Source organism: Colletes gigas, unplaced genomic scaffold (assembly GCF_013123115.1).
Source record: "Colletes gigas isolate AHSC1104 unplaced genomic scaffold, ASM1312311v1 Colletes_gigas_Sc00010, whole genome shotgun sequence".
In the NCBI taxonomy this organism is placed as follows: domain Eukaryota; kingdom Metazoa; phylum Arthropoda; class Insecta; order Hymenoptera; family Colletidae; genus Colletes; species Colletes gigas.
Genome location: NW_025106639.1, coordinates 9,513,404 through 9,530,976, shown reverse-complemented (window position 1 = coordinate 9,530,976; position 17,573 = coordinate 9,513,404). Strand labels below are relative to the sequence as shown.

Sequence of the window (17,573 nt, the reverse complement as noted above, 5' to 3'; positions counted from 1 at the left end):
TCCTCTCGTAACTCTCGGAAAATATGGTATTATCTATCCACGAAAATCCATGTAGATCAAGACTTCCATTTCTCGTTTCACGTTATTGTTGCCGTTTACGTTGTTGTAAACCCATGCTCTGTCATAACGACACGCGTTCCGTCTCGCGACCGATAACGAAACGAGCCTTCGAACGAGTCGGACGACGCAAAATGCGTGTAGAGAATCTACGGCTGCGTATGTTCCGCAATGGCTGCCTACGATACGAGCCTTACTTCGTAATTCTAATAGTAGCGAGCGTACGACTAACGAAAACATATATATAAAAAAAAAAAAAAAAGAAAAAAAAAAACGAAAACGTAAGACTTTCTCGTTAAGTATCGTGTCGATCTATCGACCGGCACTTCGACGCGAACGTTTGCGACTCTCTCGTATTTGGTTACTGGCGCGTCCAACTGTCTTACATTTTAAGTTTCTCTATGCTATCCAGCTTTTACACCATTAACTGGCATTCTTTCCGCTTGGTAAAAATATCATCGCGACTGGAATATTTTGTTCTATACACCAGTCCATCGGTCGAATGACAAATAGATTTCAAAGTGCTTCTACGCTTACGTTGGAATCAAAGGTATCGCGCGTATTCTCATTCTTTCCCATCGACAAAAAAAAAAAAGGCTATACAATAGTCAAAAAATATGATTCGCCAATGATCTCGAACAAGGCGATATATGTATATATTTATAATGTATATGTATACGTATGTACCAGTTAAGAGGAAAAAGCTTTCGTTTAATGATATACCATGTTCCTTCGGCTTACTCGTGACAAGCATATACTATGTACACGTATTTACGAGTATATGCGTGCGCGAACGCGCACTTTTCTGTGCGTGCAATCAAAGTACGTACGGCTAAGAATTTGTCAGAACCTTAAGCCCACGATCTCGTTTTATCCTTCGTGCGTCTGGACCAGACCTAACCCAGGTAATTTTAACAAATCCTTCGTCGATTAGTTTCTGCGCTTCGAAGTCGGAAATCGCACGGTTCCCCTACTTTTCGTCAAGTTTCCCTTAACGTTACCGAATTGCCAAGGGCGACATTTTCGTTGACCGCAAAAAAAAATGAACGCCCTATCGATTCGCCGACGATAACAGAACTCGAACGCGTTTACTTTTCACCCCCGTTAGGAAATTTCAGTCGCTTTCGATAGTCAAAAAATTGATCGAAAAGGGGACTTGTCTCGACCATCGTCTGGCGACAGTTACGGTTTACAAAAAATTTTGTATCTTAAAATCGTAGTAACTCTAAGTATCGTCGAAGCGGGACGCGTATTCTTGGATTATCAAATCACAATTATATAAAAAATTAAGTGTTCTTTGTACCGCGTGGCAGTTCTTTGAGCAGTCGAGGTTTCGGCGTATCTCGAGTCGCTGCGTTCCTCGTGTTTGCTCGTGTACCAACACCCAACAGTACGTGGATCGATCAGATCGATTCCCGCTAATTTTCAAGTCCAACCGGAGCGTCGAAAGGTGTACTCGCTAAGCATTATCCTTTCACGTTTTACCGGTATACCTGCTGGATTGCTGATCGCAACGACGAAAGAACAACGACTCGCGTATTTCTTAGACCAACTGCGCATAAAGAACGACCAGCTGCTTAAGTTTTTGCCGTCAGTTTCGCACAATCGCCAATATTAAAACGCTTCTGCTGACCTCGAAAAGTTCAACCGAAGTCTCAAAGTGCCGAAACCGTTAAACGCTAAGTGTCCATAGGTAAGAAAACATTTAACCGCGCACAACGTTTTAAGTAGTTTGAAGCATTTCTGTTAGATACAGATGGATCCAGATCACACCTGGTTGAAAGACAAAAACCAGTCGATACCCGTCGTCGCGTCTGCAGCTCGAGAAAAATTTCCTATTTTCGTGCATCAAAGTTTCATTACGAATCCTCCCCTATCCAATACGAAATTCGAAAATATTCCTAAACTTCCGCGAGTATTTTCGTATCAGCGAACAACAAAACCTTTCCAGCTCACGATCCTGAAACGTTCGATAAATTCTTGAACGACACCCTGCCAGGCGTCGAGCGATTAAAACTGTCAAAACACGCGCCACTGACACGAGTACTGTTCGGTAAAGAGGGACGAGGGTTGCGAGCCACGCGCGATTCAACCGCGAAAACCGAAACTCGTCTCCGTATTTTCCAAGCGTCGACGATCCGTAGGTCGCGGTTCGGCTACCATCCGATCCCTTAGCATTCTCCCTCGGGATCCTGAACGTTTCCAGTGGCGGCGACAGCCGCGAAACGTAATCGCCTTCTCCTGACGACAGAGAAGGCCGGCAAAGGTAATTTTCGACGATGGTGCACGGATGAGATCGAAGAACGACTGGAATCCCATCTCGCGACGGGTCTCCCTCAAAGGACCGGCTCTTCGTCGGTCTCTTCGTCGCCATCGTGTCCCTGCGATTGCACCTGAACCGCGGAAACGGTCGTCAGGGAATTAACCTTTACTCTTCGATGTCTCTTCTGTTGGTTGTTCGCGTTATTGTTGCCGCTACCGAGGTTAGAACTGTTCGCGCCGCTACCTCCCACGCCACAAGCACCGTCCGAATCGGTTTGTTGTCCATGGGCGTCTATCAACGGTCGCAAAGCCGATCTCAAGGACCAGGACAGACGAGGATGGCTGCGGTCCTGCTGGACGATCAGCTCTTTGCTCTGATTCCGCTTCTGCAAAGCAATTTTCACGATTGGAACGGGCCTTAAATACTAATCACCGTCAGTTTTTCAGAGATAGAAATTTTGGTAAAAAGAGTTATTTTAAAATTAACTTTCCGTATTTTTACAAACGATAGAGCAACTCTGGTTCCGCGTTCGTAGCGGATATTACGAAACTGAAAATAGTGAAAATTTGTTGGACGGTGCTATCGATCGAGTCTAATTAAAGACGCGCTCGCGCGCGCAACTGTGACAATTATAGTTATAAATAACGAAGTTACCTCGGGAAGGTCGCATGACCCCGTTTCTCGCAAAGTCAACAGCTTCTTGTTTTCGGCAAACTGCCTCAGCGATTTCTCTCGAACGTAAACGAACGGTCTGACGACCCTGATATCGTGTCGGCGTACGTAATAGTGGGCCTTCATGGTTTTCAACTTGCCACCGTGAAACACCGAAACGAGGAAGCCCTCGGTGAGGTCGTCGAGATGCTGGCCGATGGCCAGCACGTTGTAATTGTGTCGCTTGGCGACCGAGTACAGTTTCGCTCTGATGGTTCGATTGCAAAAGCTGCACGCCCCGCTGGTGTCCAGGGGATCTTCCGGTCGATTCTCGCCGCTGCCGGTGCATTTAGAGTCGACGGTCGTTTGTTTCTCTTCGTAGAAATAAGGAACGTCCAGGGTCTTCAAATAATTAATTATCGCGATCGAATCTGATTCGTTCGCATCCACCGTGACGGCGCCGATCTCGAAATCCACGCCCTTCGACCTCACGTAGAATCTGTATTGATGCAACGTGTGCAACAGGGATAAAGAATCCTTACCGTTGGCGGACAAGCAGACCAAAACTCTATCGTTGTCCCGAATCATGTCGAACTCTTGCATAGCCTCGACCGTCGGTTTCCATACGTTCTTCGGCGGACAGTGCCACTGTACCTGAGACGACGCTTCGGTCTTGCCATCTTTCGACTCGAACGGCACCGCTTGATCCTCCTCCTCCTTGAGATCGCTCGAGCACTCCTCGTCCTCCGAAAAGTCGTCGTTCTGGCGAACCTGTTGCTTGCAATTGGATTTGCTAGACATACCGGTCATGGACGCGGCTCTTGGCTTGCGACCGTAGCTGTTCGTGGAATTGGACTCGGCGCTGCTGCTGCGCTTCAAGTCCACCGAGTCTAGAGATTTGTCGCTCTCGTGGAAGGACAAGTTGATGCCGCTGTCCTGCGAGCTGACCGAATTCACCGCGGAATAGATCTTTGGAAGAATCTTTCGCGCGTCGCCGATATCCAAGCCGCCGCGTTCGTGAGCGTCGTCCTCGTTCAGGTCGTCGTCCAGGTCGTGCACCACTTCCTCGTCGTCGGTTTTCGACTGATTGCGAACCAGCTGCTCGTTCTCGGCCGGCTTCATCACGTATATCACGGTCTCGTCGGAGGAACACTCGCTGGACATCTTGCTCTCTTGCTGCGTCAGTTCGCCGACCTTTCCCGAGATCTCGATCGGTCCGCTTCGTCTGGCGCTCGAGAGTCTCGGCGACGCGGACGATGGAAGGATTCTGCCCCTATCGGGGGAACCGCATCCGTTCGAGGACACGTCGGAAGCGGAAGCGTCCGGCGAGTGCCTGTGAAGTCCGTCCACCGCGTTCACCATGCATCTGATCTCGGACTTGACCTCGCTGGCCATCTCCTTGGAGAACTCCATCAAGTATTCCGCGATGTCGCTGGCGGTGAACGAATCGTGTCTGAGCTGTTTGTCCTCGGCCGACAGTTGCCCGATCGCGGCGAGGTTGCGCGAATGATGTTGCGGAGTACTCTCGGACGTGTTGGTCTCGGATAGCGCGTCGTCGACCTTTGAAATCACCTCACGGATCTCCGACTTGATTTCCGTTGCCAGCTCCTTTGTTACCTCTTTCACGTACGCGCTCAGATCGTCCTCCGATCTCTGTCCGCTGTTGGTGCAAATCGGCGACGACCTACCTCCGCCGACCAACTTTTCCGCGTAATCGCCGACGGACGAGTACGAAGACGGAGGCGAGGCCGTGTTGTGATAATTCAACGACAAGATCGAGTGACTCGGACTTTCGTTGTCCAGGTCCACGTAACTTAGTTCGACTTGAATGCCGCAGCTACAATGGTGTTTCCTGTGTTTCGACGAGCTAACGTTGCTTCCAGCCAGGCCCAAGCTGGTCAAGGTTTGCGGGCTCAATGGAAGCGGCGGTATAGGCGAAGACGACGAGGACGCTACCTTGCGATTGCCCGAAGAAAGGTTCTCCCCGGCGCCGGTGCTACCTAGGGAATTGCACCTGGCACGTCCAGCGTTCGCGCTGTCCAGCAGATCCCTTTGCTCTTTGGTCGGCCTGTTGCTCGGGTAAGGGATCCCACCGAGAGCCGTAGGCGTCACAGCTTCGCCAACGGCGAATCTGACGGGCCTCGGTGAACTCGGGCAAGTAGCCGGCGACCTTTGACCGGCGGTCGAGTCGCTGTTTCGCTCGGTGTTCTGCGATCGTTCCTGTTCGTTCCGGCTACAACAGGGACTCGGGAACTTTGGCTTGGTCTCGACAACGTTCGTCAGAGTCCGCTTGACGGTGCTCAGGGCTGGAAGGCTACGGTGTCTGGGCGACATGGCCGAGATCGGAGCATTTCCCGTTTGAGGAATGTCGCTGTTTAGCCGACGGATGCTGTTCGCAAGAGCTAAGCAATTCACTAGACTGTCGTGCGTGGTCGTCGGCGTATGATGGCCGAATCGGTTCCACGACAACATCGGATTGAAAGGCACGTCTTGCTTCACGTTTTGCGAGTTACCGAGGAGAAGATCTTGCGCCTCGCTCGGCAACATGAACCATCGCAGACTTTCCATCCGTTCGGACACAAAATTGTGGCTACGATCGATCTGCAGAGGGTATCTCTGTGCCATTTTCCTCGCGCGGTTGAAAATATTTCGCGCGGTCTGCAAACAATCGCCGTAGTTCTGCGGAACGACGCCCGACCCGGACACCCGTCTCTCGGACGCGTTCATTTTCCCATCCGTATATCTGATCGAACCGAGCCACTTTCGTTCTTTGAACACGCTGTTTGTGTGATGCCGCCACTCGCCGGTATCCGGATTCAGCGCGTACTGAGGTAGCAGCTTCCAACCCTCCGTGGCTACCATTTTCAGTGCTTCCAACGCGAAGGCAACTTCCGCTTCGGACATGAAATACGGAAACGAGAGCTTCGCGAAACCCGGCCTCAGACCTTCCGCGTTTGTCTCCTCGTTCGCGTTGCTCCGCTCGCTAAAAATAAGCATAGTTTCGTTAGAAAATCTAATTTAACTGTTCGTCGCGACGCAACTTTTATTTCGAACTATATTCCTACCCCTCTATGAGAACTTTTTGGTATTCCTTGGCGAGCTCTTGGTCGATTCCCATCAGGTCGTGAGCGTAATGACCCGCGCACGCGCACCCACTGCGCGCCTGTATGCCGAAGACGTCGTTTAAAACGGCGCACACGAAGTTGTGGTGAAGAAACGTGCCTCGCGGATGACGCACCATGAACGAAAAGATGGGAAGCCTCTTAACATTCTGCGAACCGCTGCCTAGCAGAATCAGTTCCGGAATCGTGCGTACGTGAGCCAACACTTGCCTAATGGGAGACGGACAGGAAGCGAGCGGGTTTCGATCTCGATAATTTTTATTACGAAAGGTTATTTTTCTACCGTATAGGAGAAGAATCGTACCTGGATATCTTATCTTGACGAGCGACGATCGCTCGCGGTGTAACGCTCTCCTTCAATTGAACCGCGAGTCCGCATCTGATGGTCTCGACGGCCCCGGCGGTACCGCTTTCTTCGCGAAGCTCCGGGTCTCGATGATAGTGATGGGAATCCCTCATGTCTTCCGTGCCAATTTTATCCTTCAATAGAGACCGTTTGGTCACGAGCACACCGGGTGATTGAACCCCGCCGATGAACTTGTGTCCGGCGAAAATAATCGCGTCTTTGTGAACGGCTGTCTCTCCGACACCGGGCAAGTGAGGATTCATATCGATCTGAACGTACGGGGCTGAGAAGATGAAGATAAATTTAGAATACGAACAAACGCCGTTAAGAGATCAACTTTCCTAAGACAACGTCCGATATTTTTCTCGCCGATCGATTACATGAATTTTAATACCTTTCATTGTTTCGACCTCTATCGGCTGATCATTACCTGCGGTGGTGTAGTCCCAGACGCTAAGCGCCCCATACTGATGCAGAAGAAGGGTCGTAGCGACTTCGTCTGCCAAAACCCCGGTTATGCAACTCGCAGCGCTGAAGCACCCGATCATTTGCGTGACACCGTCCGCTCGCACTTTCATTAAACTTCGCTCGAGATCGTTCAGATCTAAGAAACCTTCCCGGGTTTCGGATACTCGTACTATCTGTAACGATCGTTCGAACATTAATAAACGGCGACGCTTGTTATTGTATCAAGTATCCATTCGCGAAACCAAACACTTTTAGGAAGAATATTACGGTGGGTCGCAAAAAAAAAAAATACAGCACGCTAAGCCGTTTCGATCGTACTTTAAAATGCTGAAAATGTCCTCCCTCCGCGGCAAAAAGTGCCATACGTTCGCGTTTTATCGCTCGTCGAGCAGGCAAAAATGTTTCTTCGGAATCTAGGTTCGCTCGAGGAAAAAATAAAACATTTACAGTCGCGTATCCGCGCGAGACTCGACGTTCGATCACATTCCTTGGAAACGAATTGGATACTATTTGCAGATTACCGAACTTTGTGAAATAAATCAACGCTCGAAAGCAACGGTCGGTGATTTAGAAGCATTCTCGTTAAAATCTCGTTCAACGTCCTCGATAACGTTCGAGTATCGTTCCAGACCATGAAACGCTACACCGACGCTTTCTGCGACGAGAATACTTTTGACTCACCGTTGAAAAATTCTTCCGTGTAGCTTTGAGCGCGTTATATATTTCTTACCCTGACACCGTGCTCCCGCCAAGGCCGTAGATTCGCGTGATGCTCAAACGGTCCCACAAAGACGACGGTGGATCCCGTGAGATCGAGGTGTCGCAAGAGCGCGCGAAGGGCAGCAGCCGTGCCTTGACCCGTGAACAGCACTGCATCCTGCTCGCCGGCCCCCACCGCGTGTCTGACGATGTCTCTGGCTTCGTGTCTGTAACGTCAGGATATATCGATTTGTCCTTCCGTCGACATTAACGATCGTAAAAACGCGACTGGTAGATCTACCGAGGGCGTACGAGAGATTTTCTCGTGTTTCTTGGTAGCTTTGAGGTCGCGACGTCGAGGTCGACTTATCCCACGGACGATCAAAGTCGCGACGCCGCGACGCCGCGCCGAGGGGAGCAACAATTCCAAAAACGTCGACGATCGTATCGAAAACACCGGCTCCCGTTCGACCACCGAAATTGCACCGCATCGGACAAGCTCGATGGCATAAAATTGCTAGTTTTGATCGCGAGCCAACGATCGATATTGATCAACCTCGATCAAATACACGATTGTTATTGTGATTGTTGATCGGGCGATCAGCTGGTAAGTGGTCGGCGCTCGCGTCGGTGGATATTGATCCGGGACGTCAGTGCCAGGGAGCGGAACGCCGAGCAAAACCACCCTTACGTTCGTTTGCATAAGATTTAAGGATAACGAGACGGCTCTGCCCGCGAAACGATTCGTTCGCATCCGAGACTATATCGTAGCCGATCGGTTTCGAACCGTTCGAGTTACAGGAAACCAACAACGTAACGTACAATCGTTCCTACTCCGAGCGAAATAGAAAGGCAACGCTCGAGCGACGCAGAAAACGAGTCGCGTTTATCGAGGATACTGTACATTAACCGGAATCGTACACGTTCGTATTAATGTCGCAGGGTCATAGGAAATCGATAATTAGGAATTTTTAACGCACCACCGATCGCTGGATGTTTTCCAATCCGCGATATATGTACTTACGAGGAAGGTTCGATTTTCATCGATTTGCCGCGCCGATTATTTCTTAACAGAGCTATTTTCCAACGGTGTAATTGGAATTAATTCTGGGAAACGATTGGCTCTAGTACCGAACGCGGATGTGTCGTTAGTCGCCGTTAACGAGCGCGCGAATTCTGTTCGCGACCTCGATCGTTCGATGGCGTGCGTATCTTCGGAATGGACTTACCTAAACAGAGAGGACTGCAAGCTACAGATGGACGTGGACGCTCGCGTATCGCCCAGACATGGTAGCACCTCCTTTGCGATGTAATCCTCGAGAAACTGCAGCGACCTTCCAGAGGCGGTATAGTCGCAGTAGACAACTGTAACGTAAAACGGAACAGTCAGTCGTGTCCATAGACGAGTCGAACGCCGGGGAATCCCATTGGCCGACTTTGCTCGCGCGGAAAATCGATCGGTAATCGTGATAACATCTCGCTGTAGTTTTATTCGTGCATACGTTTCCGAGCACATGTTTTCGAAAATGTCAGGGAGCAGCGTCGCGAGCGCCGTGATCTCGCCCTCTCGAATATCCGGATGTTCTCTTTTTCCATCGTTTATTTATCGTTGCTTCGACCGCGCCTTCGACACCGAAATATCCTCTCTCAAACTCCCGACAGAAGCCGTAGTTTGGTGAAACTGCGCGGCGGCGTTATATTATTTGCGATCGTTGATCATCTCTCGCGAAACACCAGCGCCTTGAGAATCACCGAAACGAAACAGTGTTTGTACTTGAAAGTAAGGTCGCGTTTGCATGAAATTTCTTTTGTCGTTTTCGCGACCTAAATTTACCTCGCGAACGATAAGCTCGCGTTATAATATACATCATCCGTGTGCGTGTGTGTGTACATACTCGTATCGTGGATCGTGTCGTGGCGCCGAAGCTTCGTGGCCGTCGCTTCGGTTGCTATTTTCAGCGCCGGCCAGCCCGAGTTTACAAGAAAATAGAAAATGTTTATTCAGGAACGGAACGCGTTTCCCTCGATTCTTTCTGAAATCAAATGAAACTCGCGCCTGTTACGTTGTCGTGCTTCTGCACACGCAGAGTGCGAAAAAACCAGAGAAGATCTCGTTCGAAAGAGAGAGAAGAACAAGAGGTACGACGAGCTCGAAATTCGGGCTCGATAGCTTTCGGAACGTTTGCGAAATATGTACTTGGATTAGCGTAACAGACACGTGCGATTATTCTGTGCCATTGATCGAGGCGGAGGAGAGCGCGGCTCCATCGTTTTGCGAGGGCAAACCGAACCGCTTTATTGCCGGGGAAAGCCAAGGTAGGCAAGGGATAATGACTCGCAGGTGTTTCTTACGAAACAGCCTGATCGACAACCGGTCGCCGCGTTACGAACGAAATTCTGCATGTGTGCGACTTTCAACGCGTTTAGTCGTACCGGAGTAAATTGTAGATGGATTTGTTTAAGGAACGCGTCAAACTTATTACGAACGGAAATTTCTCGCAAAAACCTGCCCCGCCTTCACCACCCCACTACGTATAAGGTTATTGCTCTTGCTATGGTGTTGCGTGACCGAAATTTTCTGACCGCGAATTGGCGTAAACGAAACGTATCGTTACCAAAGACATATGCATCAATGAGTAATAACTAATTTGTGAACGGTATAATACCGTGAACGAAGGCAATCGATATCGACGGTTTGTTGCCACGGCGCGGCGGGTTCAAGGTACCAGGAACTGCAGGGGATTCGATTCGCTTCTGGGCGTAGTTTGACCTAAATCTCGAAAGCAACAACGATTGCCCGAACGACCGTTTGACCCCGAACAACTATTCGCGTCGACCGCAGCATCGTGTCCTCCGGAACTAGACCACTGGTGTGTACGCGGCGCGAACGAAACAGGTCGGGGAGCGAAAAAAAAACGTAGAAAAGAACGCGCACGTTAAACCATAGACACCGCGATAGTCGATGACGCGTTCCTCGTCTCGGATAAACGGTAAATTACCAGCACTCCGCTTTCCAATTAGCCTTTAAGTATACGGACAACGTTGACCGACGACGGCACGCGTCCATGGGACGTTTAACTTGCTAAATGATGGGTTCCTCTTCGAGTGCGAGTTTCGAACCGCCGCAATTGCTTCGAGGAAACGTTTACTCGCGAATTGACCGATTTAGCCCGCCGATGAAACAAGGAAACATCTTATCGCAGCTGTCGGACAGAATAACTCTAAGGCGCGTTCTATATTTCATTCGATCATTTTGTCGGAGTGTACGTAACAGGTTCGTTACGGACATTTATGGTATTACGAGATAGTATGGATTTCCTAAGACCCGTGGAAAAATATCCTGTAAAAAAACTTTGATCGTTACCAATTACTACCATTGTCCTTGTCGCGCGCGAATGCATCGTTCACTCTGCTCGATCATACCGTCTGCGTGGTCGTTCAACCCTTGACGCGATCGAGCAATCGAGCAACGCAACATTTCAAGTTTTTAATAGTTAATATGTTATAAAAAAACTTACGAGACATTGTTTCGATTGCCTACATTTCTTTTCAAAAATTTACCGAAGGAAATTAAATATTATAATACAAGGAGAGGAGATGTAGACGTTCTTGACGAAACGATTCGCACCTATCAATGTAAACGCAAAGCGAACAGATGGACGATGACAGTTTTGCAATCCTATTAGGTAGTTTTGCTTGCAATGCCTTAGTCGTATTAACATATCTAAATCTGTCGTGGAAAACAAATAAAAAGTATCGTCAACGCCTGTCCTTGATTGAAATTGGAAATATTTATATTGAATGCAAATATGTGCGCAGCGATACATGTAAAAAACCAGGTCTGAGTTAGGTATGGTCGTCGTATCGTTTTGTTCCGTGAAAATCTTTTCGTTTCATCGATATTTCATCATCGTGTCGATTCGACGCTCGGACAAATTAAATTGCAAAAATGAAGGAGAAGCGAGAATTAACCCTTCGTGTACGAGGTCCGTAATATGTGCCAATCCACAAAGTTTCGTTAATTGTTGACACTTAGCTGTCTATTTTTATATTTACGAAGCAAATTTTATCACCTAAAGACCGTGTAGATGTCATATTTACTTAGTTTTTTAACATTTTTTTTGTGACGCAACTTCTTCAAAGATCATTAAAGTTTAAACGACAAGCTTTATGCTCGTTCGTGAAACGAATCAAGAACGCCTGTTGCGTGGAAGTTTACCGATCCATTCTCCTTTTTCTCGTAAATAGCGTTTGTTAATATCGTGAGTGCGTATTTGGTACATCGTACATCGGCATGTGCAATATTGTACAAATTTAATCTCCTCTATTTTCATTTCAATGGTGTGTCACGACCTAGGGAAGAATTAGATAAGAACTGGCAGCTTCTTGGTCAGACAGCCGATAAGAAGCGAAAGCAAAGCGAAAAAAGTATGATCTATGAGGCGAGGACAGGGACTATGCTGTACCGATCGCGTCAAATGCGACCCAGTTTCGACTTGGATTAGCCCCACCATTCTTCGTACTCGTGGCGATAGTCGATACAAATATTCTTTCGAGTTCTTGAATCGTACAGTGACGCATCGATCCGGTGAACGAGTTCATTTTACCGATACAGAAAGTACTATTCCCTCCCATTGTAATCGACACAGCTGCTCGAATGCACTTTCCTTCGGGGAAATTGCTCCGTTTCATCTTTTAACAGTCTCTGTTACTGTCATTTTGGCGAGAACCAAATCAGGTTCTCGCGAATCGATTAGTCATCTTCGGAGCTCTAAACGATACGTCAAGAAACAAAGCAGTATCGTTAATCATCGTGCTTTCTTTCTTTGTATCCCTGCTTCCAACGCAATAAACAAAGTTCTTGTGTTCACGATACACGGCGCAAAGCACGCGCGAAGAAGCTTTTAACCTCTTGCGCTGCTACTGATTCACGAATACGCGTGACTAAACCGTACACAATAATTGGAAGTAAGGCGTGACTTGAACATCAAGCGTCTTGGCAAGGTCCCGTGCTAAGAATTCCCTCTATATGCATATGTATACTTTACACGAATGTTTACGATCAAATCATTTGTTTTTCGCGTTAGAAAAATCAGCCTAATTTATCTTTTGCAGACAATCTCCTGCAGTAAAGCGACGGAAAGTCTATCGGATCGCGAGTCAGCCTTCGCGCTCCAAGATAGACAACTTAGATTGTGCGCAATCGCGAGATAAAGTAATCGATCCAGTTTAAGTTAGTTGTAACCTAGAAATCTGTGTCCGGATAAGACAGGAGTGCTTCGGCATAAATGTTGATTTACGATCGCACGTAATTCGGAGCGGAGTGTGTGTACCGAACGACGTCGAGTTACACGGATAGAGTGGGTTGGTACGTAGGCGTCGAGGCGCTCGGTGCGGTGTCCTCTTTCGTTCCCACGCTTGACCTTCGTCGGAACAATAAATTTCAGATTGGTCGATTCACACGCGCAACGTCTGCGCCCTGACGTTGTCTGAATCTCTTAGGTGCGGCTCGGATAATTTAAGGTCAAGTTTGATCTATTCTCTTTTTCCCGCGGTTCCTGCAATTTATAACGTCGACGATGCTTCCAGCTAAGTAAGCTGCGCCAACTCCATCAGATTTTCCGATCCCCGGCAACGTTACCGGATGACCTGGTTCGCGAGTAGAAAGATTCATGGTCGCGAAATCACGATTGAACCCATCGACTCGACTCTTATTCGTTTAGAAAACCGACGATGCGGCTATACTCGAATCGTTGATCGGTATTGTACATATCGTGCGTCTATTAATTATCGTACAACGAGTACGAGCAAGTATCGTGACAGAGGTTGCATCACCAGACCGTAGTAGATTTCGGTGAATTGGCGATCGTTGGCGTGTCTCGTGTGTATGCGTGTGCCGATGGCAAAGTAAGCGTGCAATAACAGACGAAGACGGTTTCGACAATGCACGGTTCCGTTCTCAGAATCTTTTACGAGCGCCAAAAAGTGTTGGTCGGAGGGGATGGAAGCCTTTCGAGACCGTGCCCGGCACTAAATTTGGAACAAGGCTCGTATCCAACGTTGCGCGGTTCGGTACAGGGCGGCGGGAGAACGTGGCTTGCGACCTAAATACGAGGGACCGAGATGTACGTGCCACCGGCTGCGGGGTCACTTCCATGAAACGGCCAGACGAAAATAGTCTTTCTTTGTTCGTTTGGAGCGTGTACGCGACGTGTTCACGACGATTGGTTGTACAGTTCCGTGGCTATCTCTCTTTCTCTCGGCGAACGTGACGAACGTGACGAACGTGACGAACGAAGGTCTCCAACCGGGAAGAATAGGCGACACGCGTGGTCCCGCGATCGATCGACACGGAAACAACGGCCGAAGGCGTGGAGCGGTTAACCGACGCGACGCATGGCGGACAAATCGTCTTCCACTTCGATCCATCGGGAAATCGGAAACGAGCGACGCGCTCGAGGACGGAGCGTCGATCATAACTGGATCAAACTACCGTCTACCGGTCAAGGTGCTAGCGACGGATAGTAAAAACCGAAAGCGATCGAATCGCTGCCGCACGCTTCCTCGGACCGTTTAACCCTGGACCAATTACGCATCAATGGAGACAATCCACTCCGCGGTTGAACTTGGGACGCAAATAATGATTTACGTACGACCGCGAAACCGGTTAAGAACGCGCCGTTCGTGACCGTTCGTGGTCGTTCGTGGTCGTTCTTCTCATCGGTTGCATCGATGATCTTGCGTTCCATGTCGATGAAACCCACAATGTTGATCGATGCGCGTCGCGTTTTCTCCCATCTGTAGTTATATCGGTTATTAATGTTCAAACGGAAAAGCGTTCTAACAGCCGTAGACGTACATGTTAGAGATTTTGGCATGCTTCCTTATTTGATGGTTCTGTGGCGAGTACTGAATGGTTCAACTTGGGTTTCTTACCAGGCAGTTGACATCTTCCCCTCTCCGCCGCCAGATTCTTTACTACGAATCCTTTGCTTATGAGCTATCAAGCATCGCGTGACATCGGATTACCGGCATCGTGCGCTTTATCGTCGCTTCGAAATTATACATTCGCAATACCCAGAATTGTACTTGTACCAACGTGTATATCACATATCATATTTTACATATGGATCGATTTCAGTATTATCATTTGTTAATCTCAGCTCACCGTTCTTCTTAGATCTCGATCTACTTTGTCTTCTAAACTATATTTCCCCGAAAACAGTTTTCGTAAACTGTTTGCGAATGACTGTGAAATCTCAATTGTTCCTTGGTTCTAGTGTTTCGTGACCTGGCACGACGAGCGTAAAGACTAGCGGAGCTAACGGTAAACCTGACCGTGTTGTATCCGATCGCCAAACGTTTTTGGAGGATCCGTTCGTACGATCGCAACTTATCCGCGTAAACAACCCATCCGTTGCACCGTACGAACGACGCAATTACCGCAACAAACTCGATAAAACCTCGCGCGTTTATTTAACGCGTCGGTCGACTTTGTAATCCCGTAGCAAACAGAAGCGATCGAGCGGCGATCCGCCTCCGGCAGTCATCGACACCGATAATTTACACGCGCGCTGGCTCGATAGACTGGGGATTCGTTCGCAATAATCGAGCATCGCCTAGCAACAATTATTAACGAGATCGTACCGTGCACGATAACGTGCGTAACCACCAGAACCGCTCGAACGCCTCGATAGAACAGGCGTCGATAGAACTTGGAGTCAGAGTTCAACGAGGCTGCATCGATCTCGTGCAATCCTCTATCTCGGCTATTTACGAGAGATCGCCGATCGTATCGCCAAGTCGAGATTCCAACTGGAATCGTTCGTTCGGCAGACACGACTGACCCGATCGACCGAGCTAATCGAGCCAACGACAAATTCCTTCCTAATATTCCGAGCGATTTCAAATGTGTTCCTCTCGGAGTGTCGGGATACTCGCGACTATTCGATTCTCGTTATTAATCGTGCAAATATACAACATATTTAGTTGGAGGGCTTGAATCGGATCGGAGAGCAACAAGTCTCGGGTTGACCAAGACGCGGTGCATCCTACGTTGGACCGCGTGCAGCGATACAAGGTAAGCACACGAGGCAGCCTACGTGACGAGCATGTGGCCACGCGATCAAACCACATTAGGCATGTGTTGCATTAGCACGTGGTTGGTCCGTTGGCTGCGAATTACGTAAGCACGAGGTAACGGGGGGACAATGTCAAGGCTAGACGCTGCACTGGCGTAGACGTTGCGTGGTTGCAATTCCTGCGGCAAACAGTTTAGGTAGGTGGATTCGCGATAACGCATCTCGGACAGCGGGAACCAGGGCGTGACGCATTTTCAACCGACGGAGGAGCGAGCCTTGGCGGTCTAGGCGGTCGCGAGTCACTGGATGCGCAAATAGCGAGCGACCATTTGGCAGCGATTTTGCGATATCGTGACCGACGGCAACGATTCTCGATCGCGTGGTTGTTTGCTTCGGAGGAATGCCTTTTTCTTTGGCTTTGTATCTTGGATACAGCTTCTAGAAATTTATACGCGCGTGATGCATCGATTCGTTATCCCGTGTTCCACTTTTGAGTTATACTTTTGGATTCATACGCGAATAGGAATGTCTGACTATAGTCTGTAATACGACAGTCGCGAACATGTGTTCGAGAATACATAACTTATGGTGAAATGCATATCGTTTTATGCTCGAATATATGTTTCATCGATCGTCCGTCGTTCTGACTGCATTTCTTCCATTCTTCTCTTACGTCAACTGGACTGGCATCGTCGACTGTAAGATATTTAAGCGGATTCTGAATCACCGAGTTATTAATAGTCATACATCTAAAGATCAGTACATACTATGAATGTGATCAACGGAGCTTGAGATTGAAATCAATTAGCGTTACGATTGCTCTCGCGATCGAGATGTTAAACTTTACAATTTGCTCCAAAATTGGATGGAGCGACTGAAAGAACGCAAAGAACTCTCCGAGGTATCGGTTTGCGAAGGAAAAGAAGCGAGAAGTATAGAAGCCGATCGATCAACTATTGGAAAATGATCTTAAAATAACTCCAGGCTCTCTCGAAGAGCTTCCTTCGAATTAACTCGACCGATCGATTTATATTTAATACCAACGTTGACGCGTCGTTAAGACAATTTAAGCGACTTCGTATGTCTTGTTTCAGACGGAGAACGACGGCTTCCTGTTTGACAGTCGGACTGTTATTAAGTATTTGCCGGCAGTTGTATCGATGCTCCGTCTATGCGTTAGCATTCGTGTATTGTAGATAGAAGCGCGGCATTGTATCTGGTCGTTGATGTAATATCAGCCGATTCACAGCTGTCTCACGTGAGTTAATCGTGGCCGGCTTCTTATATTGCATTACCGCGTTTCTTTTTAATCGAGCCGACACTCTTGCGCGCGTTGGCCGTTTCCTCTTGAAAACCATCCGATTACATCGTGCTAACACCTTCGTTTTTGCAATGCTAACAACGCAACGGCGTAAATTCAACTCTGTTTTAACGCGTTCGCTGACACGCTTGTTCTCTATGCCTACGGACACCCTTTATTTACGTTTATTCAAGTTTTAGTACGAAGAACAGAAATATCCGATAGTTCGACGGTGTGCTTGGCCTTTGTACAACGTTCCCGATAACATTATCATTTTTTGAAAATTTATAAACAATAGAGTAAGTCCGTTTTAAGCGCGTGAAAGGAAAGTTGTTATCTCGAAAACATCGCATAGCAAAGTATTCGCACCGATAAGTGTGCTTAGCATTGTTCTAGATACCGGAAGCTTAGGAGTATTTGTTCAATAACATATTCTACGATGAGGCAACGTGACAAACAGAAGGAAAATTTTACCATATTTTAGGTGATCGATCGTCCAGATTTTTGATCGTTTTCAGATACGTCGATCGACTCAACCTTGTTTACGTACTTTATCCAAGACCGAAACGTCAGAAATTATGCAAGT

At 48.1% G+C, this 17,573-nt stretch overlaps 2 protein-coding genes across 2 annotated transcripts in view; one reads left to right on the top strand and one right to left on the bottom strand.

Annotated features, from left to right (window-relative positions):
• LOC122397881 (calmodulin-like) overlaps positions 1 to 2,798 on the top strand; it is a 43,807-nt gene extending 41,009 nt beyond the window's left edge. The window contains exon 9 of the mRNA XM_043397343.1: positions 2,789 to 2,798. The gene's annotated coding sequence lies outside the window, so the exon portion shown is untranslated. The remainder of the gene's footprint in view (positions 1 to 2,788) is intronic.
• LOC122397878 overlaps positions 83 to 17,573 on the bottom strand; it is a 41,103-nt gene continuing 23,612 nt past the window's right edge. Inside the window, exons 2-8 of the mRNA XM_043397341.1 lie at positions 8,836 to 8,971; positions 7,638 to 7,833; positions 6,870 to 7,080; positions 6,398 to 6,722; positions 6,037 to 6,303; positions 2,975 to 5,954; positions 83 to 2,705 (exon numbers count right to left, since the gene is read on the bottom strand). Of these exons, the coding sequence (XP_043253276.1) occupies positions 2,394 to 2,705; positions 2,975 to 5,954; positions 6,037 to 6,303; positions 6,398 to 6,722; positions 6,870 to 7,080; positions 7,638 to 7,833; positions 8,836 to 8,971 (4,427 nt within the window). The 3' untranslated portion in view covers positions 83 to 2,393. The remainder of the gene's footprint in view (positions 2,706 to 2,974; positions 5,955 to 6,036; positions 6,304 to 6,397; positions 6,723 to 6,869; positions 7,081 to 7,637; positions 7,834 to 8,835; positions 8,972 to 17,573) is intronic.